Genomic DNA, 22,918 nt, shown 5'->3' on the forward strand with positions numbered 1-22,918 from the left:
TAAAACTATATTTTATTTTAAGTTGAATGTACTTTATTATAATTCAATTATTATAAATAGCAATTCTTTCAAATACATATACATATATAATTTTTGTGTGTAATTTGAATTTTATGCATACCTAATGTATGTATAAAATTGACAATTTTTTTAATGTTCCTATTAAATTATCGTATTATTTAAAAAATAAAATTATGTGTATATAATATGTATATGACAAAAAAGAAAAAATTAAAAAAAATTTTTCTAAACACAGCCAAAGGATTAATCCTGTATTATATTTTCTCTATACAAAAATGAAACCTGTGAATGAAACAGATACCTGCCTCTTACTACTAAATACACATGATACATAAATTTTAATTTTAAATATATCTTTTATTTAGTATATATTTACTTTAATGTTAAAAAAAAATCTATTAGTTTTTTTTTTTTTAAATTTATGCATTTAAAAAAAATGCAAAATGAAAACAGAAAAAATTTTTGAGAAATTTGTGACGATATTAATTAAGATTAAAATTTTTCCAAAATTAAATTTTTATAATTGTTAAAAATAAAATTATTTTGTTTTGTGTTTTTATAATTAAAATTTATAATCTCTCTTAAGATTACGTTATTTCTGGGAAGATTGTTTAAAAATAAAAATTCTATTAAATATGTGTATTATAATCCATTCTGTAATTTATAACATTATATTAATATATAAATGTGAATATAATATAAAATAACAAAATATTTAAATATTTTGATTAAAATTCCAATTTTATTAGCTTACTATATAAAAAAACAAAAACAATTATTTTAGCCATTTTATATACTTGTTTTTAAAACAATTATAATATATGTAATACGAAAATTTTATTAAATTCATTTACATTAAATAAAATTCAACTTAACCAAAATTAAATACAAAATGTTTTTATATTTTTATATTACAAAAAATTAACGACCGCAATAATAAAATTTAAAAGTAATATGTGGTATGTACATTTCATAATTATGTATAAAATTAATCATTGCATTTTAATAATTGCTTATAATTTTAAGGAAATTAATTAATTTAATAAAACAAAATAGTTTAACAACATTAATGTTAAACAGACATTGGAGTCCTCAAAAAAACACTACTTGGAACCGCAATCTTAAGTATTCTTAAAATAACAAAATTAAATGGTATAGGAAATGAATTTATTAAAGGTAAGTAGGTCAAGAGATCACTATACTGAAGTCATATTTAATAAAAGTGCTTATAAGAGATTTAAATAAAGTGTTTACAAAAAATTTGAGAGAAAAATGAAAAAGTTTCAAACAAGGTTATTATTTGTTATTCGTTTCTAATTAATTTAAATATAGAGTATGTTTTGAAATCCTTGTTCTTGCTTAAAGACATATTTAACTGGAAGTATAAATCAACAAGAAAATAAAATGATGGTTCTTAATATTAATCTGACGCTGAAACAATCGAAAAATATGCGCAATAAAAATTAAAGTTATACGAGTATTATTTTTTCATGATTTTTCCATTGTTATTTTATTCAGAAATTTTTTTAAGGTTCGTTATCAAATTAATTAGAGATTAATCTGATACATTCACTTATGGTATCAAATTAAAATACGATTTTTTTTTGCAAAAGTAAAAAAAAACTATATATTTATTAAACAGTCAATTTTCATTAATTTACCATCTTTTGTTGACTCCTTTTGTTACATTATATCCTAAATATTAAAAGAATTTTCATGGATTTTCATGGACAAAGCAAGTTTTATTTCCTTCAATACTTACACGACTTACAAGTATTATAGACAAATGATTCATATCTATGCTTCTATTACATAAATTTTTTTTAATATTTCAAAATTTTCTATTTGATATTAGAAATTTATCTCATATTATTAATTTAAAAAAAATGCAAAAATAGCTTTTAATACATACTCGTAGTTGTAATTTTGACGAAAAATACGTCCAACTCATTTATCTCTTATAAATTTAACCGGAAAATGTTTAGAGATGTTTTTGAAAATTTTTCATATACCTAAAATGTTCATTACTGAACACCATCTGTATATTGATAAATATATTTTTTACATATTTATTTTTATCTTAATATAAGAAATATTATATTATATTGTTATATAGAATTGTATTTACTTTTAGAATATAAAATAATGAATAAGTTCTATTACAGTATGACACTAGAATTGTATTTTTATTATTTATAAACAATACAATGTAACATGTATATGATAATTCTATCCCGTGTATATGCACACAATAAAACACATTTATCAGCAGTTTACAAAATCATATAATATTTATGTACATATACATTTGGTGTTTTGTACGTAACTGGAGATGAAAATATGAAATTGAAAGTTCTTTTAAGCACACTTTTCATTGCAATTCTCTATACTAACTATGTATATATATATATATATATATATATATATATATATATATATATATATATATATATATATATATGTTAATTATAAATTTGTATTTATAAATAAGTACATATGTACGAAAATACGTGATTAAAAGATAAGGTAAAAACGTTGTTTTGTTATATTAACACAAAAATAAAATAAGGTGTACTTGTAGTAAAAATATACAAAAAATCATACAGCTATACCATAAAAGTTTTCTTTAATTCTCTATATAATTTTTCCATAAAACTTTGAAGCTTTTTTTTTGTTATTATTGTATTGCATTAGATTTACAAAATATTCCATATTAAATAGAATTTATGGTTTGAATGTATTTTCATTTTTACATTGCATTCAATTACAAATTTCAAGTTTCATTCATATACTGGCGGTTAAACTATTCAGAACGTTTTTAATTTTTGTATTTATTGAAAGTGTAATTAATTAATGCAGAAAATTAATTTAAAAGTAAAATATTATATAATAATTTATTAAAATAACTTTAACTTGTTCAAAATATTATAAAATTATTAGATAAATGTGTATTTTATATAAAATATTCAAAAAATTTGTTTGTTGAAATCATACAGATATTTATATAATAAAAAATATTAATTATGCGTTAATTAGTAATAAATATTTTAAAATACATAATATATCAATAAATTAAATAATATATTTTTTATTTCATTAAAAAGAGAGAAAAGTGATAAAAATTTATCAGAATATTGAAAGAAAAAAAAAAAAATTTGATCACATTTTTGTGCTACAAATCAACGTGATTAAAGAAAATATTAAACGTGAAAGCTACTATAGAACGCATTAACGTATGAAATATCAAAAAAAAAATTCTTATATACGAATAATAAGAATTTAAATTGCTATTATTTTATTTAAAAAAGGGCTCTTTAAAAGTAGTGTTCAATTTAAAACAAATTAAAATTTATTGTACATAATCAAATTTTAATAATAATTATTTTATATAAATCAAAGACCCAAACACATTTAAAATTTTATTACTGTACTTTAGAATATAAGTACATATTTTACATGAGTGGAATATTTATTAAATGAGTGAATTTTATATGTATGTATATAAAATTGAAAATTGAGTTGAAAATTGAGTAGAAATTATACGATACATTCAAAAAATATTATTTGCTATTAAAAAGTAAAATTATTTTTCATTTATTTTTAGTAACTATATCAATGGTTTCATATTACATATTATATTTATTATACTGTCTATGATATACATATTTTTATATTATAAATATATTATAATGCAAAAGAATTTAAAATTATTCTATTAAAAAATTCTAGAGCTTAAATCTGAATTTTTTAATGAAAAAAACCATAACATAGTAAAATTAATTTTGTATTTGTGTTTAAATATAATCAAAATATACGTATATGTACATGTGTATTGATAAACTTTAAATTTAATTATAATTATAGGTTAATAGGAAACTATTTAAGAAAAAAAAAATAACAAAAAAATTGCAAAATTTATTTACAATTCAAAATTTCCGTTCTTATTCAAAATAAATAAAAAATAATAAATAGAAATTTACAAAATTTTATTAAATAATAAAATGATAATTTATATTTTTATATATTTATATTAATTGTAAATTTTCAAAATATTTATATATGTAAAATATTATATATTATAAGAAATGTATACTTTAGAGATGCATAAATGCGATAAAAATCTAATATATTTATAAATATTCGAACGCGTTCTTCACTTTTTTGTAAAAATAATAATTTAACATAAAAAAATTAAATTCAATTTTCAATTTTATAAACAAACATTTAAACAAAAATATAAATATTCATATTATGTGCTTGTTTATAAATACATTTTTCATAATTTATTGCAATTTCTTTATAATATATACTATATTATTAATATTGTATATGAATGGTTTATTTTGAAAGTGATTATAAGTCCATTTGGAATTTTAAAACTATTTTATTTCCAAAGCAATCATAATGTCAATAGTTGGAGTTGAAAATTTACTAAACCAAAACGGAACTATATTTTGATTTTAGTTGAAATCAACTTATACGTTAGGTCACTTTCAAAATAAACCATCAAATTATATACTTATGTACATTTAATTTATTTTATTGTGTTTATTTCTATGAAATATAAATAATAAATTAAAGCTACTTGAATTTTGTTAACAAAGAAAAAAAACGATTAAAATATATAAATGAAATAGAAGAAAATGAATTGAAAATATACAAGTTATAGAACAAAAGAAAGAAAAAAAAGAAAATCCTAAGTAAAAATTGACTCTTATTAAAAATACACAAACAAACAATCAAATATAAACATTTCCTTTGAAATTTTGTATACAAATTGCTTATATTAAATACAAATAAAACATGCATATAATTTATTTATATAAAATATCTAAAAATTAATTAAATGAGTTCCAATTTATAAATACCAAAAGAAAAAAAATATATATATATATATAGAAAAAAAAAAATAATAGTAGAATGGAGTGAATTGGAGTGAATTTTAAGATAATATTTTATTTTATTTAAATAATATTAAAATTATTGTGTTTAATTTGCTTTTTTTTTCCTACTTTACCGCATTATAACATTGTTATACATTTTCTAACAAATATAATGATTACAAAAACATTTTAATTATTTGTTTTGCTTATTTTGTGTTCTATTTATTGCTGCTTTGTACATTTATGTATCATTCATTATTTTACATAACTAATACAGTAGTGGCATATTAAATTTTAATTCTCATGAATAAAATCTTTTTTAACTATACGTATTATAAATTTATAAAAAATATATTTGTATGTATATGTATGTATAAATAAAAATCGAATATTCACATTTGCAGCACTTTACACTAATATTTCTTTAATTTTCAAATTTTTTCAAAATTTTTGTTTTTTTCTCAACTTAAAATTTTGTTATATAAAGCGTAGGTAGTACACTTTTTTTTTAAACTTTTGTTTAGTTTATTACACTTACATATTAGCATAGTCTTTGTTAATATATACATAAATTGTTTTAAGTTATTTTTTTTTTGTATTTCAATTTGGGGTCCTAATAACAAAATATAGGTTTTAAATGTTTTTTTTATCATTTATATTATTTATGAAATTAACCATGTATTAACAAAATTTTGTATTTAGTTTTTTCAAACCTAAAAATTCAAGGAATAAGTACCTTTAACAATTAATTATTAATTAATCTGAACTAAAAATATTCCTTTGGGTTAAATCTTAATCAAATTAAATTACTTGAATTTGTAGCACCCAGCCGTATTTGCAATTTCAGGTGATTAGGAATAGAAATATAGATATAGTATTTATATATCACATTTTAATGCATACATGTAACATATGTTTGCACGTAGTATACTTACATATGTATATGTATATATATTCATATATACACTTATACATTATTTTTTGTAACATTACAAATATTATAGAATTACACTTTGTTATTAAAGAGAAAGGAAATATGAGTTAAATTTTTTAACTACAAGAAATTGTCATATTAACCAAAACCCTTTTCCTTTTGGTCATTTTGTATGGTTGTTTATTCACCACTTTTTTCATGTCCATGTTCGTACATTAAAAATTATCACGTTTTTTTACACGTTTTTTATTGCTTTTACATAGAACAAATAAAAAGCTTTTCTACTATATTTAAGTTTTTGTTTTCGTATTTGTTTTTTTTTTCGATTACCAATACATTTATTCTAATCACAATGTAACGTTATTTTGAATGTCAACCATAAGCTAACAATATTATGTTGATTCATTTTCATTTCAAGCAAATATTTCTTCCAATACTCGCTTGCATGTATGTAGTTCTGTATGATTAATAAATAAATATTTTTTTTTCTTAATTTAGTAAATAAAAATTGAGTAAAAATTTCTACGAGTTCAAATCAGAAATTAAAAAGTGAGTGCAAAAAAAAAAATTAAAAAATACAAAACTTTCAATTAAGTATTACAAATTGTTACCTATATGATTAAATTAACAGTATAAAAATATAAAAATATAGAAAATATGGCTGAAGAAGATTCATCAAATAAAAAAACAACAGCTGTTATATCTGATTCAGCGTACTCAAACAGTTGCAGTAATAGTCAATCACAACGTAGTGGTAGTTCTAAATCAATTCTTAGCGGATCGAATTCATCTGGTAGCAGTGGTTATGGTGGTAATAATTCATCATCAAATCATCATCAAGGGAATAATAATAAAAATAATTCAAAATCAAATCATCATCATCATATTTTAACAAAACAAAAGGAAAAAACACGTAAAAAGAAAAAAATTAAGAGTAATAATTTTTCATCTTCGACATCAACAACAACACAGTCAAATAATGGTAACAATAATACAAGTACAAGTCAAATAAATACATCATCAACATCAGATATAACAAATATAACTGACGAACAGCCAAATGATTTTGCTGCTGTAACAAATATTACACAAAATTTACAAAATAATTGTAATAATACAAATTTAATTTTAAATAATCAAATTCAATTATCTGAAATCGATATTGAAAAAAATGCAGAATTACAACAGCAGCAGCAACAACAACAGCAACAACAACAGCAGCAACAGCAACCAAATAAATCTTATCATCATAGTCATCATCATCATCATCATCATCATAGTAATCACTATCATCATTACAATAACAATAATAATCAGCAGCAGACACAGCATTTACAATTGCAACAGCAATCGCATCAAAATCATCAATTAGCTAAATTATCACTCAATAATAATGATAGCGTCAATTTAAAGACTGAAAATAAATTAAGTAGAGATGATGGTTTCTATTGCTTAATTTCGATGCAAGATGGTATTGTATTATTTACAACAGCTGGTATAACTGAATTATTAGGTTATCCAAAAGATATGTGGTTGGGACGTTCATTTATTGATTTTGTACATCCAAAAGACCGTACAACATTTGCAAATCAAATTGCAACTGGTATTCCACTTGCAGAAAATAAAGGAAACGTACAAAAAGATTTTAAATTAAAATTATGTGTTATGCTAAGAAAATATAGAGGTATGTAAAAATTATAAATTTTAAACTATGAATGAACAATGCGGATTAATTTTTTATAAAAAGAATTATGTAACAAATCTGTAGTATCTCTTACATATACATTTTTCAATCTCTTTTATTTTTTTAGTAGATTAATATAGTTCCCATTTTATTTATAAAAAATATATATTAATAGAAAAATACAAAGTTTAGTTCTTACCACAGCTTAACTTTTAGATTAATGCAATATTAAATTTTTGCCTTTCATAAAATTTCTTGAAAAATTCCTCGTTTACATATTACTCGTACATGTAACAAAATTATTTTATCGAGGATATTCCTTTTCATACAGGATTAATGTAAATTTAAATTTTTTCAAAATGAAATGGATTTGATTATATTTTTTTTAAATTTCTTAAAAAAAATATGGCAAATTAAAATTCTTATGCAATTTCATCCTTGTGAGAAAACAGATTTAAAAAAAACACCTTAATAAAAATATTATAGGATTCTCAAAGCTCCAAATTAGTTTTATGCTGTTCCCGCTTAAGGCAGTGAGTAGGTACTGTTTTGTGAAACTATTTAATCATTTATGATTAACTAGTTTCACAAAACTCATTATAATTCAAATATTTTTGTAATTCCCTTTAAAAACTTCGAATTCCTTTTGGAATGTATAACCGTAAATTCTTGGTTCACTACGTAGTTTCACCAACTAATATTGGTTAATAAATTCTTTATTAATATTTTCGTGTAAAAGTTATAATTTAAATAGGAACATCTAATGAAAATCTATAATGAAACGCATTAAATCACACTCAGTATAAACGTGATAAATCTTATTGTTTTTACACAAATTTAACTATAACTTCAACTAATGAAGACCTTCAATTGTTATAAATGAACAATTAAAGGTAATTTTAATTATTATTATTGTTATTTTTAACCTAATATATCTGTTCTAATGCATATATTAATATTTATTTGTACTCGTATTATAAAAAAAATATCATTGGTCAATTCACGAAAATTTTATATATATATCTATGGGCAACTCTATAGGACTGTGTTTATACCCGTACGAACGTATGTTCGAAGGGTATACTAAATTTGCCTTACCGTTTGTAACGCTAAGAAATAACGGTCTTAGATATAGACTCAAGTGTATGTTTTTGATCAGCGTCAAATTCTGAGTTGATTTAGCTTTGTCTGTCCGTCCGTCCGTCCGTCCGTCCGTCCCCACGATAACTCAAAAACTAATTGAGCTAAGTTCACCAAATTTTCACAAATGATTTATTGTAGTAAGTGCCAGAACCCTATTTAAATTGGACATGATCGGGGTACCGGTTCGGGTAGCTGCCATACAACTTCAAAATTTATTTGGCTATATCTCAGAAACTATAAAAGTTGTGGTATTGAAATTTCACACAAATGAATATATTAGTAGGGCCAATGTGTTACATGATTGTCGTTGAAATTACTTGGCTCCTTCTGGTACCTGCCATACAACTTCAAAAGTTATTTGGCTATATCTCAGAAACTATAAAAGTTGTGGTATTGAAATTTCACACAAACGAATATATTGGTAGGGCCAATGTGTATGATAAAAGTCGTTGAAATTACTTGGCTCCTTCTGGTACCTGCCATACAACTTCAAAAGTTATTTGGCTATATCTCAGAAACTGTAAAATCTGTGGTATTGAAATTTCACACAAATGAATATATTAGTAGGGCCAATGTGTTACATGAAAGTCGTTGAAATTACTTGGCTCCTTCTGGTACCTGCCATACAACTTCAAAAGTTATTTGGCTATATCTCAAAAACTATATAAGCTATGGTATTGAAATTTCACACAAACGAATACACTAGTAGGGCCAATGTGTATGATAAAAGTCGTTGAAATTACTTGGCTCCTTCTGGTACCTGCCATACAACTTCAAAAGTTATTTGGCTATATCTCAGAAACTGTAAAATCTGTGGTATTGAAATTTCACACAAATGAATATATTAGTAGGGCCAATGTGTTACATGAAAGTCGTTGAAATTACTTGGCTCCTTCTGGTACCTGCCATACAACTTCAAAAGTTATTTGGCTATATCTCAGAAACTGTAAAATCTGTGGTATTGAAATTTCACATAAATGAATATATTAGTAGGGCCAATGTGTTACATGAAAGTCGTTGAAATTACTTGGCTCCTTCTGGTACCTGCCATACAACTTCAAAAGTTATTTGGCTATATCTCAGAAACTATAAAAGCTATGGTATTGAAATTTCACACAAGCGAATATATTACTAGGACCAATGTTTTTGATAAAATTTGTTAAAATTTCTTAGCTTTTTCTGGTAGCTGCCATACAACTTAAATAGTAGTTTGGCACACACAGTATTTTGAAAAACAGACAGTATTGAAATTTTGCATAAATTAATGTGTCCCTTAGTCAGTTATGGCATCTTTATTTGCACATAGGATAACAAATTCGTACGGGTATCACAGAGTTGACAAGGTCAACTCTATTTTTTTTCGTTTTTCTTTTAAAATTACATAACGTACACAAACAATTTAAATACAAAACTTATTAAAATTATAAAAAGTTATTTTTATCCTAATATATAACCATCATTTATAATAATTGAAGGTCTTCATCAGTTAAAGTTATAGTTAAATTTTTGTAAAAACCATAAGAATTTCCAGGAAATTGCAGTTCATTATTTATTACAAAAATGCATATACACAATGTTAGTTCTTTTAAATAAACACTGTAAGTATGTTTGGAAAATATTAGGATCTTATGAGATTACTTTATTTAATATAGAAATTCATGCAAGATTTTATCAAGTAAAAAATATTGAAAAACTAGAATAATTATAGAAATGAATTAAGTAATTTTTTATTAAATCTATAAATAGATTCAATCGTTCACTAAAAAATAAATCACGCTTTCATTAATAATATTTTATTCCTGAGTATTATAAAAAGGCGTACATATGCATAGGATTCCTTGCAAGTGGTATTAAATTGATATATAGAAAGAGGAACCTTCAAACAAAATAAGTAAAATAAATTCAATAATGTTATCTAACATAAGCAATACTTCGTTGTACACTTTCATATTGAATTCATTTTATTTGCGAATTTCAGTATTTTTTGTTTTAAAATATATACGTTCATTGTCATATAATAAGAGCAAGATATTTTGATAACACTGAATGTCACATGCTGAGCTTTCAATATTGTAAATATACTTATTGGGGTTGTAGAAATGCAAAGAAATTAATTTTTCCGAGAATTCTTGGAAACAGTCTGTTTGTATTTCGATTCTGTATCATAATTTGTATCAGTATCTATTTCACAATTCAAATTTAATAAGGAATTTGAAGGCAAGATTTGTATTGTTTCGAAAACCCGATTTACTAACATAGTATTGAGCTTATGTTCGATCACCTGTAGAATATAGGGTGGGACAATTTTTATAGACTTAACAGCCTGAATAGGCAATTTCATTTTAACACATTAAAAATATTTTCAAAATGTTTAAATATTATAAATACTGAAACAAATACGATTTTTTAAACATAATCTTTTTTTGATAATTTTAATTAGAATAGATAGAATTATAAACAAACATATAATTAATTGAAAAATTTTCATAATCAAATCATGAATAAAATCTCTTCCTTATATTCCTTATTAAATTACTTCCAAATTTTTTAACAAATCACATAATAAATAAATGCTTATATAAATCTAAGTCACATGTTGAAACACACATTGTTAAATATATTATGTATTTATTATATGATTGTTATAATATTTTTTATGCGTAAAACAAAATTTTTCATAAAATAAAAAAGTGTTTTTCAACCTTTTTGTTTCAATTTGAAATGGTCTACAATTTTGTACCATTAATCTATGACAGTTTAAACTTAATCCTTAATTAGCAATACAAAAACAAATTATAAGCCTTTTCATAAACACAATATATCGCGATATATAGCGAGAACTGCGCAATATTTGTGTTCATAAACAAATAAGTTTGTTCAAAAACATTGCTAACCTATCACAAAAATATTTTAATCAGCGCAGTTAAATCAGCTGTACTTTTTTAGCACTTTTCCAAAAAATTTTTTGAAAAAAGTGCTTATTAGTTTCACTCTGTCCGTCCGTCCGTCCGTGGACACTTTTTTTGTTTACAAAACTTCTACACCCTTTAAGATAGAAAGCTGAAACTTCATACGTACATAGATCTTTACTAGAAACTTATTTCCGTAGAACAAAATTTTTACCTATCTCCCCCCCTCTAGAAGTTATACCCCCCCAAAACTCTAAAAATGGCCTTTTTTAAATATTTGTTGCAATGAAACCATAAGCATTTTTGAAATTTTGCAAACGCAGAAAGGCAGTGGCTTGCTTCCCCTAGCGTGATATACTATAGTTAAACTTTAGAAAAACAAAATGGCCGTTCAAATTTACCGTTATCTAAAGTCCTTTTTTTCCAAATTTTTGATGTCATTTTTCTTCTAGACCCCAGCCTGTAGAAGCTTGAAATTTTAGGAGCTTTTAGACATTAACAAATAGTTCATTTCGTTAGAAGAAAATTTTTTTCTATCTCCACCCCCTCTCAAGTTATCACCTCTTGAAATTTGTAAAATTTGAATTTTTGACACCTTATATTTCCAAAACCGCAAGCTTTTCCAAATTTTTATAAACGCAAAAAGCTAACGGTAAATTCCATGAAATTAAAAAATATAATTATTTCTCTTAACTCACACAATTAACCCTTAAAATCGAGCATTATGTTAACCCCTTTTTATATTAATTTTTGCTTTATTTCAAACACTGCATATATGCGTCATCCTAAATATATGCAATTCTAGAAATAGTTTTGTATATGAATGAAAATAATTTTAATAGTTTGATAGGTATACATAGACTGTATTTAAAAGCAGAATTTTCACTTGTTGAAGGGAAAAGTGCTACAATACAAGCCGTTGGTTTGACCCAACTTTTTTTTTCCTAGCTTTTGCAGTTTTCTTAGGATTTCGTTTGTTAATTGTTGTACTTAAACATAACAAAATTTCTTTTTGTTTTAGTTTTCTTTTTTTGTTTTTCTTAATGTTTATTTTTCCTGAAATAGAATTTTCCACTATATTTGGACCAAAATAAATAAATTTTTTTTTGTTAGGTACATTTTTTGTTCATGAACACAATACTGCGAATTCAAAAGAGCAAATAGTTTTTATACAACTGTTGAAAATATATTGCGTATGTATCACATTATTGTTTTGTAGTTTTGCGTTTATGAAAAGGCCTTATATCATTGATAACAGACTTTTTATGAACGTATAATTTGAGTTTACCGGAGAAATTTTTTTTTTAAATTTCCATTTTGTTTTTTATATTTAATATAAAATTTCTTAATATTTGATACGTATTGAAAATGTCAATCACGTTACTTCAGTTAATCAAAAATTAAAACATAAAACTTGTCAAGTGTAGATTTATTGTGCGCAATATTTAGTTTTCTAAATTGCATTTTTTTATTTAAGTTTTCTATTATAGCTTTTTAAGCGTAGTTTTCTTTACAAATATTCTGTTATCGAACTGTTGGTATTTTTTGACAATTCTTTGTTATATTACTATAGACGGATGACATACATATACCGTTTTTTTTTTAAATATATAAAATGAATGATAACAGTTATTAAAATTTATAATGCCTAAAATATTACACAATTTTGAAATTGCTTTTTCTTAAGAAATTCAATTTTATAATTTATTTTAATTGTTATTGTCATTATTATTACATTCAAATATACAAACAGAAATACGTTTTAGAATTTAGATAATAGTCAAAAAAGGCTTTTCATTCTTTCTCCTTTATATACTTTAATAATGTTAAGCTTATAAGGTTTCAATTCAAAATTTAATAAATTTTAGGTTGTGATATAACCTTGTGATGAATAAATGAAATAATAATTAATTATTTATTTTATATTATGTTATTATTTAATTGTTTTTTGTTTTATTGAATATTATTTGCATATTTTAGTCGTATTTATGAAAAGAAATTTTTATTTTTACTTTATTATGTTTTCACACAGTAAAAGAAAGAGTTTTTTCTTGAATAAATTATAAAGAGATGCCATATAAGAAAATAGTTTAAATTTTGAAATGAAAAATTTAGAAAATGAGTTTTTCATTAATTATTATCATTTAATTAAATTTAATTTATTAACATTAATTTAAGAAGCCATAAAATTTTATAATAATTAAGAAATTATCGTAAATTTCGTTCTTATTCACTCTCAATTCCAATCAATGCAAAACATAGAGCTTACAGAGAAAATACAGGTACTCTTGTTGGGAAACAATGTTTAATATTTATTATTATTATTTAATCACAATACAGTCGAATAATTTTCCTTTAACTTAAATATTGTTATCTTGTTTTTATATAAGATTAACAAATATTACTTAAATAAATTACACTTAGTTATTAAATAATTGAAGCTTAAATATTATATAAATATATTTAAATTTTATTAACATTACAAACATTCACATACACATACGTACTCGTATAAGGAAAGTTATTCTATATGTTATATTGTTTAAATCCCTAAAAGTATGCAGCTGTCAATAAATGATAATTTTTAACTTCATTAAATAATTTTGGTGAAAAATTATAATAAAAACCCTTTTCAATCTCCATATTGTATGCCAAAAGCTTTCTATACCGGCTGGATCAGAATATATTTTTAAAATATGAAATTCATGGAGATCGATCGAAAAAGAATTTTTTCGATATTTTGCATAAAACTATGAATAATAGTAAACTACTCAAATTTGATACTTAAAAGAATTTCCGTTCAACGATAAAAATATAATTTTAAGTTAATTTAATTTTATAATTTGCTCAATACTTTATATACAGATATTTTTACTTAATATTTAAATTACACGGCATTTGTTTTAGATGCACGCAACAAAATGATTTCAAAAATTTACAAATTTGAAGAATAACAAAATATTCTATTATTAATTGATTAAATTGATTTAATCATGTCTATAAAAACCCAGGCATAATGTCTATTCTCTACTTGACTTCTTCGCAACGATATCACTTTAATTACTGATGTAGACGAATTGATGTTAGATCTGTTTGAAAAATACTTAGATTCAATTAGTAGTCTTCAAGCGATTTTTTAATTTTCAGTGACAAATTGTTAAAATGTCATTAATATATATCTGTATGTATAAATGTCTTTTTATGGTTAGCTGAAAAAAAAATCTAGGAAAAAATCAAATCTAATTAATTCTAGTTATTTCACGTTTTTAAGCATTTTCTGATAATTTCTATTATACAAGTTAAAAACGTGAAAAATCTGCTATAATTATTCTTTTCAAAGGAATCACATTAAATTATTTGTCAGAAATTTTCCTTATTCATTCTTTTCTGCATGCAGCATCTAAAAATATATTTGAAATAAAAGAACTTTAAATACAAGGATTTGATTTTAAATATACAAGGATGAGGATATACCTGATCCTCTTTTAATAGTTTCAAATTTTCTTTTCAAAGTAGAATATATTGAAACAGAGTTGTTTTTTCTAAAAAAAGTAAAATGATTCCCATATAATTTTCATTTATAAAAACTCTTGGTATTTTTCTAATATTTACAAAACAAATACAATAAAAATGCATTAATTGCATTTAATTATAATGATTAATAATATAAATTTTTATTTTTTTATTTTCATATTATTTCAGGTTTAAAATCAATTGGGTTCGATATCAAAAGTAACGTAATTCAATACGAGCCATTTTGCTTAAATTTGACTTTTCGTGATGCACCCGATGATACGTCACTTATTGAAAACTCTAAAATGTTGAACGGCAGTAGCATGTTACTAGTTGTAAGCGCAACGAATATTAAATCGGTTTATAAACAACCAAATGAGCAATTAGCTTCAAATTTAACAAATTTAAAATTTACTACTAAACATACAGCATCTGGGATAATATCAAGTGTTGATACAACCGCTGTACCATTTCTTGGATTTTTTCCACAAGATTTGATTGGTAAACAAATATTAGATTATTATCATTATGCTGATTTACCATTACTTAAAAGTGTTTATGAACATTTCATCAAAACTGATCAAATATCTGGTAAGAAATATTCTAGTAAACCGTATAGATTTTTGGTACAAAATGGATGTTATATAATAATGGAAACCGAATTTACAAGTTTCATAAATCCATGGTCAAGAAAACTAGAATTTATAATTGGTAGTCATAGAGTTATACAAGGACCAAAGAACTGTAATGTTTTTGAGGTATCTTCGTCAGCAACAAATGAAAATCAAATGAGTTCTTTAGATAATATGCGCAAAAGTAATTTGATAAAAGACGAAATATTACAACTTCTCTCAGAATCAGTAGAACGTCCATCAGATACTATTAAACAAGAAGTTTCAAAAAGATGTAAAGCTCTTGCATCATTTATGGAAAATTTAATGGAAGAAGTGACACAGAGTGCAGACTTAAAAATTGATTTGCCTCAAGAAGTTGACTTGACCATGTCAGAACGTGGTTCTGTAATGTTAGGTGAAATATCACCACATCATGATTACTGTGACAGTAAAAGTTCTAGTGAAACACCACCGTCATATAATCAGCTTAATTATAATGAAAATTTGAAACGATTTTTTGATAGTAAACCAACTACTGTCCCGCCAAATGATGTTTATTCAATTGGTACTACAGCATTTATTGATGAATTAAACAAGAGCGTTAGTCAAAATAATTCTTCAGTTAGTCCAGTACATTATTTCACTGAAAGTGGTGGTAGCAGATCATCTGAAAATTTAACATCGATTAGTAATAATTACCAGAATAATCAATTTGCAGAAGTTCAACAGAGACAACCTAATTTACAACAGACAAAGCAACAAGATTTTCAACAAGATACTGAAATGATACAGCAAATTGATAATCGTCAAGATCAACATCAAAAGCATCTGCAAGATTTACAAAAACATCAAACATTAGTTATTGGGACTAATGGAGGCACTTCATTCGAACGAACACAGTTACCAATTTTAACTGAAATGTTACTTCAAAAACATAACAAAGACATGGAAGTAAAAATGCTAAAAAAGCATAAAGAGCTAAGAAATCGTTCATCTGGTGATAAGTTAAAGAAATCTCATGACCAAAATCATGGCATAAAACGCAGTGGCTCCTTTACATGGGAAGAAGAAATGCATAAAACAACAAAACATCACCACAATGTAGAAAATTCCAGAGATTCTGTAGATGTAACAAATCTTAAAACATTTGGAAATTTTCATTCCAGAACTGAAAAAGTTGCTGTTCAACCACTTTCCCATGGGGTCGATTTATGGCCACCCTTTTCTGTAAGTCTTACAACAGTTCAAACGCCACACTTTTCCCGAGATTATTCAAGTTGCTTTGTATCATCGTCAGCAACAGGACTTTATCCTTTGTATTATATACCTACTAATATGGCCGGTACAAAAACAGTGGATGGTAAGTATTTAATGAGACTAAAACACGACTAAAATTTCATTTTATTGTTGAACATTCCTATAATATAAATACATATGTATATTATAAATTTTATTTAAAGGAAATCATTCACCAAAATCGGTTTATATGACAGGTTTAATGTATGGTCATCCACAATTGTTTTATGCGCAACCAAGTATGATATATCAGCCCGTCCCATTACAAACAATATCGAAACTGTTCAATTCAAATAATGATAGGCCATTGAAAGGAACACAAATGTCTTCTCTTTCATCACCTGTGACCATTTCAGATCAAAATAAAAATTGTGAGGCAAAAAGACAAATTTCTTCACCAAATTTCAATAAAAATTATTTTGTTAAACAACAGCAGCAACAAAAAGAAATTTATATGAAAGAGAATTTATTTAATTCATCTTCTCAAGATATCTCCTCTACTTCACTGGAAGATGATATTGAATTTCCATTAGCAACTACAGCAACTACAACGATCCATAACACAGAAAATATAAGGCATTGTAAGCGCCCGGAACCACCATGGTTAAATAATGTTCGAATAACTTCTGAATTAATATATAAATATCATATTAAACAACCTACTCAATCAAAAGTTCTGGCCAATGATATGATTGCCTTAAAATGTTTAAATCAACCAATTTTAGTTAATAATCAACTTGATCAATTGTATATAGATCTTGAATTGGAGGGAGTTTCAACCAAATTATGCTTGACTGATACAACTTCTGGTAGCAGTGAAGAAGAGGATGGAGTTTTAAAAAGAAAATGTAAGAGTCTCGAATTTGACAAATTAACAATGCTTTATGAAGAAAATTGCCCGTTACCTTCGCCAAAATGTTAAAAACTATTAAGCAATATTATTTGCATTTTTAATTATTTAAAAAGAAAATTATATCTGTGATATTTTTACATGACGTGATATAAACGGAAATTTTAACATTTTTTATTGAACTTTTTGTAAAATTTTATGCTCTTTTAACATAAAATTATGTAAAAATACCACAGATTTTATATTTATAAGAATAACGAAATCAAATATATATTTCTATTTTCTATTTCTACTGCGCTAAAATGTACCTATAACTGTTTAATTATTAGTTGACACGTACCGTATTATAAATTTACTAAGAACAATAAAATAATCGCAGAGGTTTGTCAGACGTATTATTTTCACTTTAAAAGTGATCTTTTAAAAACTTTATTTTGTTAATTAATTTTTAAAATAATTTTAATAAAAAATTGTTTGAGAAATCAAAAATATAATTTAAAAAATCTTTAGTTCAATTATGATGCAATTTAATAAATTAATTTATGATTATATCGAGATTTACAATCGATAATTATTGTAATCATGTATTAGCCAACTTACAAAGAAAAATTTAAACTCCCAACCCTAACGAATATAGGGATTGTTAACAAGAAAGATTAAATTTTAACAAAATTCACCTGTTACTTTTATGCAACATATTTATAAAAAATACTTCTACGTATTTTTTGATAAATTTAAGTACGCACATGTACTATTCATAATTTTTAATATTATGAAACTTACAAGAATCTCCATGGCATCCAAACAAGCATTCGGGGAAAAATTTGACTTGTTTTTTGTTATAAATCGTTTCATATTATGTTTGTATATCCAATATCCATGTTGTACATAATGTATGTATCTACAAATTAACCAACAATGCAAATTGGGCTTTTCTTTTCACTTCTTTTAAATAACAGTAATTAGTAAAAATTAAATTTTATAAATTTTCTCCACTACCACAAAATTAACATAATTTAGAAATAAAAAAACTGAGCTGTTTTTAATGTATACATTTACATATTCTATTAGAAATAGATTTCTACCCATTCTAATAGAAAATAGATTTTATATAATTTGATTGGAATTAAAAATATTTAAATAATTTTATACTTATGTAATATTTTAGTTAAAAGTTTACCTTTTCAAAAGTACCTCTTAAGATTCATTGAAATAAAAAAATAATTTTTATAATTTTTAATAGCGAGTAAAGAAGAATATTAAGTTTTTATTAATTTTATAATTACATATTAAATACATAAACATAATTATAATTGTAATTCTGATTAAATGTAAAAGTAAGTATGCATAAATTGTATTTTTATAAAAAATCATTGAATAATAAAAGGATTATATTATAAATTTAATACCTATCAAATACATATACAAACTGAAAAAAATATTTATTATAGTATATGTATGCATGTATATATGTACATAGCATATGCAAATTATATATGTAGATATGTACAAATAAAACTGCACACAGATGATGTATTTGTATATTTATAAGAATAATGCCTAAAGTAAAATTAGTTTAATATATGGTTATAAAAAAAATTATTCATTTGATGTTAAAAGAATTTTAAAAAATAAAAATATATTGTGTATTAATGTTTTAAAATAATACTATTAATGAACACTGAAAAAGTGTTTTGAACCCATATCCTACGAGCTCTAACTTAATAATATTTTTGATTTAGGCCAATTTTAAATTTGCTTCGAAGATCTTAGTTTACGATGAAACGTGAAAGTGTTTTTTCCGACTAAAATTTATTATATTTTGAAATTCTCATAAGTCTTCAAATTTTCAACACTAAAGATAATATGAGGCACTTCCATACGGTATTTTTACTATGATAGTCTATTATTGAATTTTATAAAACTTTACGCTCGTTTAAATACAAAATTTTTAAATTTAAAATAATTTTTGTTCCAAATTTTACAATATTTTTCCAAAATTATTGTCTGTAGTTAATTGATTCCGAAGTGATTCCAAGATCAGTTTCTCTTTTACTATTAGAGCGATCTATTGATTTTTTAAAGAACTCATTTTTTCTTACCTCTCTCTTAGTCAAATCTTAGTTCAAAATTTGCAAATGCGAGCTTTTAGCAAGTCTTCAAAATAAAAATTACTTTTAAACTCGATAGACGTAAAAAATTAGGAATTACTTTATTTACCATAAAGAACTGTAACCAAATGCCGGGCTGTTTATTGACCCTTAAAATTAACCATCATCTCAAACAAGTTCACTAATTTTTGAATAATTTTCCTTACTTGCATATAAAGATCTACGCTTAATTGTTGAAAGTAATGTAATATATAAATTTTCCATTTTAGCTTTAAGTTCGTTTAAAATATGATAAATAATAATAATTTAATGCTGGAATAAAAATTTTATAATTTTCTCTTTATTTTTGTTTTTAAAGTGTTTAGGTTGGCTACCAAAACTTCGCGGCGTTTAAGCGCTGTTGTTCCATCTTAATTCAGTAAGCGTCTTATTAAATGTCAATAATTGTGAATTATACAGATATCATTGACATTTGTTCAATTGTGACTTTTATAATGTTTATAAAGAACTAAACTGTCATTAGTTTGAATTGTTGTTAGTTGTTTTTAAAAATATTTTTGAATTATAATTAAATTTGTCTATGGGTAATTTTTTTAGAAAAATACATTATACCTGAGTTTCTGAGATTATGTTTTATAATTTTGTCGTAGAGAAAGAGAAGCAGTCATATTTAGAATTGGAAAATGAATATTCTAAATTATGTGAAACGCAGGATTTATTATGGCAAGTTTTAACATTTAGGCAGGAAATCCCTGGCATATATGGAAATCTTTTGAAAAAAGAAGCTAAAATTTGGGCATCAAAACAGGTATGTATAAAAACAGATAATTTCTTGCAGGTTTAAAAATTTCGGTTTACATAAATTTTGTAAAATTGTTTTCATCATTTTTATGATTAATTATAAACAATAAGTTCAATGTTAGATAATTTGTATTTGCAGAAACATCCCAACATAGTACTTAACGAAGAAATCACTAGAACACTTAGTAATTTAAAAATTGACTCGAGTAGAATAGATATGTTCCAGGAAATTGATACAAAGGTAATAATAGTTTTTATTAAATATAATTTATAGTTTAGGCCATATAGTTTTTTTGTAGGTAAATTTAATAGCCGAAAAATCTGGGCAGAATAAAAAAATGTTAGAAGAAGTTGAACGAAAAACTGAAGACATAAATACAATAAAAGACGTTATAAATAAAAACATACATATCATTAAAAATAATCTAATATAATTATTGTACCCTCTTTATAATTAAAATCATTACGAATCATATTCTGAAAATCTTATTTTATTTTTGTAAGCTTCTGTGTTTCTTGGATCGACGAAAACGCTTTGATCAGCATCTTGGTTATTTTTATTTTTTCCTTCTAAATTTCCGATTCGTTTTAATTGATGAGCATTTTCCACTAAAGCATCATCACTTTCTGGGAGCAATGGAGTTATTCCGCTCATTTCAAGACTTGTTGAATGATTAGGAGAGTCCACATCACAAAAGTTTGTTTTCCATATCATTAGCTAATTAAATTTTAAAATTTTCATGGTCTTCACTTTTTCAAAACAATAAACAAAATAATATTTACTTGTCTATCTTGACCGCCAGTTGCAAAATAATTGCCATCTTGTGAGAAGGATACGGCCGTAACTCCATCTAAATGCCCTGTTATAGTATATATCGGCCTTCCTTCCAGCAAATCTAAAATTTTAATAGTTGTATCATCACTTGCAGTTATCAAAAAATTCCCGGACGGATGGAACGATATTGAGTTCACTTTTTGCGAATGAACTGCATATAATTGAATTAATTTCCTTTGTTGTACATCAAATATTTTGACTCGATTGCAAGTCAAAGCTACGGCTGAAAATTATTTTACTTTATCAAAATTCTATCAAAAAAGTTATGAAAGTAAACTAATTCTGTTATTTACCGACAATACTACTATCAGGGTGCCAGGCAATATATCGGCCCATCCCCTGTCTTTCTTGGAAAGTGTGAATACATGTTCCACTTGTAACATCAAAGATTCTTATAGTCTTATCATCGCCACATGATGCTATTAAATTTCCAGAAGGACTGAATTTTGCGCTTCGAATCCAATTTGTATGGCCAGTAAATGAAGTTATAAACTTTTTATTACTTACTCTCCATAATTTGAGAGATTTGTCATCTGATCCTGTTAGTAGCTGAAGCGAAACACATTATATACAAAGTCTATTTACAAATTATTTTCTCTTACAATTTCTCCATCTGGATCAAAATCGACCGATCTAACAACGTTTGAATGGCAAAACATCTCACCTACAGAACTTTTAATCTTGGGTTGCCATACTCTAGCTGTTTTATCATTAGAACACGAAGCTATTAAATCTGCTGTTGGGGACCAAGCTATTGAATTAACCTAGTCATAAAGCTTTGTAAACTAAAATTTATAGTTAGATAATGTAAACAAATTTACTTTATCGGTGTGAGTACTAAAACGCATACATCTTGCAACTTGATGAAAATTCCAGACCATGACGGTTCCATCGAAGGAACTGTAAATACAAATTAAATATATTTAACAACAATATGTACTATTTTTGATTTTTTATAACAATATTACTTCAATGGAATATTTTTTGCATTTTAAACATATTTAGATGAAAAACATATACATACATATACGTATTTAAGTAAAAGTTTACCTAGAAGCGATTTGGTTTGTGTTATTATCAAAAACGACATCAGTTATTTTTGCCTTGTGACCAGTAAAATGCCTTATTAAACCAGGCTCCGAAGTAACTTCCATTCTTGCCTTTCAATGCTTTTATTTTGGATAATTAATCAAATTATGATATTATAAAAAATTACCAACTATTTATTTTTACCCGCAAACGCTGTTGCAAAAATTAATTTAAAATTTTTAGTTTGTAAACCTCTAACTGAACAATCAAAATGTCAATTTTTTTTAACTTTCAA

General features: G+C 24.2%; 3 protein-coding genes across 6 annotated transcripts; 2 read left to right on the plus strand and 1 right to left on the minus strand.

The window, feature by feature from the left end:
• Window positions 1-2,812: 2,812 nt before the first annotated feature.
• Window positions 2,813-19,253, plus strand: LOC129610453 (period circadian protein). 4 transcript variants are annotated; one of them, XM_055523045.1, is made up of 5 exons: window positions 2,813-2,895; window positions 4,603-4,789; window positions 6,337-7,522; window positions 15,277-17,061; window positions 17,162-19,253. In XM_055523045.1, exons 3-5 carry the CDS (start codon window positions 6,496-6,498, stop codon window positions 17,917-17,919), a joined length of 3,570 nt encoding a protein of 1,189 aa, XP_055379020.1. In that variant the 5' UTR covers window positions 2,813-2,895; window positions 4,603-4,789; window positions 6,337-6,495; the 3' UTR covers window positions 17,920-19,253. The 4 variants fall into 4 exon arrangements, with proteins under 4 accessions (XP_055379020.1, XP_055379021.1, XP_055379023.1 ...); XM_055523046.1 differs by having other exon boundaries at window positions 4,603-4,721; XM_055523048.1 differs by lacking the exons at window positions 2,813-2,895; window positions 4,603-4,789 and adding an exon at window positions 5,476-5,751 and having other exon boundaries at window positions 17,195-19,253.
• A 1,227-nt stretch (window positions 19,254-20,480) lies between these two features.
• On the plus strand, window positions 20,481-21,193 carry LOC129610349 (uncharacterized). Its single transcript, XM_055522905.1, has 4 exons — window positions 20,481-20,542; window positions 20,609-20,766; window positions 20,899-21,000; window positions 21,059-21,193. Exons 1-4 carry the CDS (start codon window positions 20,539-20,541, stop codon window positions 21,191-21,193), a joined length of 399 nt encoding a protein of 132 aa, XP_055378880.1. The 5' UTR covers window positions 20,481-20,538.
• On the minus strand, window positions 21,076-22,858 carry LOC129610348 (POC1 centriolar protein homolog). Its single transcript, XM_055522903.1, has 6 exons — window positions 22,645-22,858; window positions 22,416-22,494; window positions 22,197-22,358; window positions 21,888-22,143; window positions 21,543-21,817; window positions 21,076-21,477 (listed from the first exon to the last, which is right to left on the minus strand). Exons 1-6 carry the CDS (start codon window positions 22,746-22,748, stop codon window positions 21,223-21,225), a joined length of 1,131 nt encoding a protein of 376 aa, XP_055378878.1. The 5' UTR covers window positions 22,749-22,858; the 3' UTR covers window positions 21,076-21,222.
• Between the last annotated feature and the right edge of the window lie 60 nt (window positions 22,859-22,918).

The sequence above is a fragment of the Condylostylus longicornis genome, unplaced genomic scaffold (genome assembly GCF_029603195.1).
Source record: "Condylostylus longicornis isolate FDR11 unplaced genomic scaffold, ASM2960319v2 ptg000044l, whole genome shotgun sequence".
In the NCBI taxonomy this organism is placed as follows: domain Eukaryota; kingdom Metazoa; phylum Arthropoda; class Insecta; order Diptera; family Dolichopodidae; genus Condylostylus; species Condylostylus longicornis.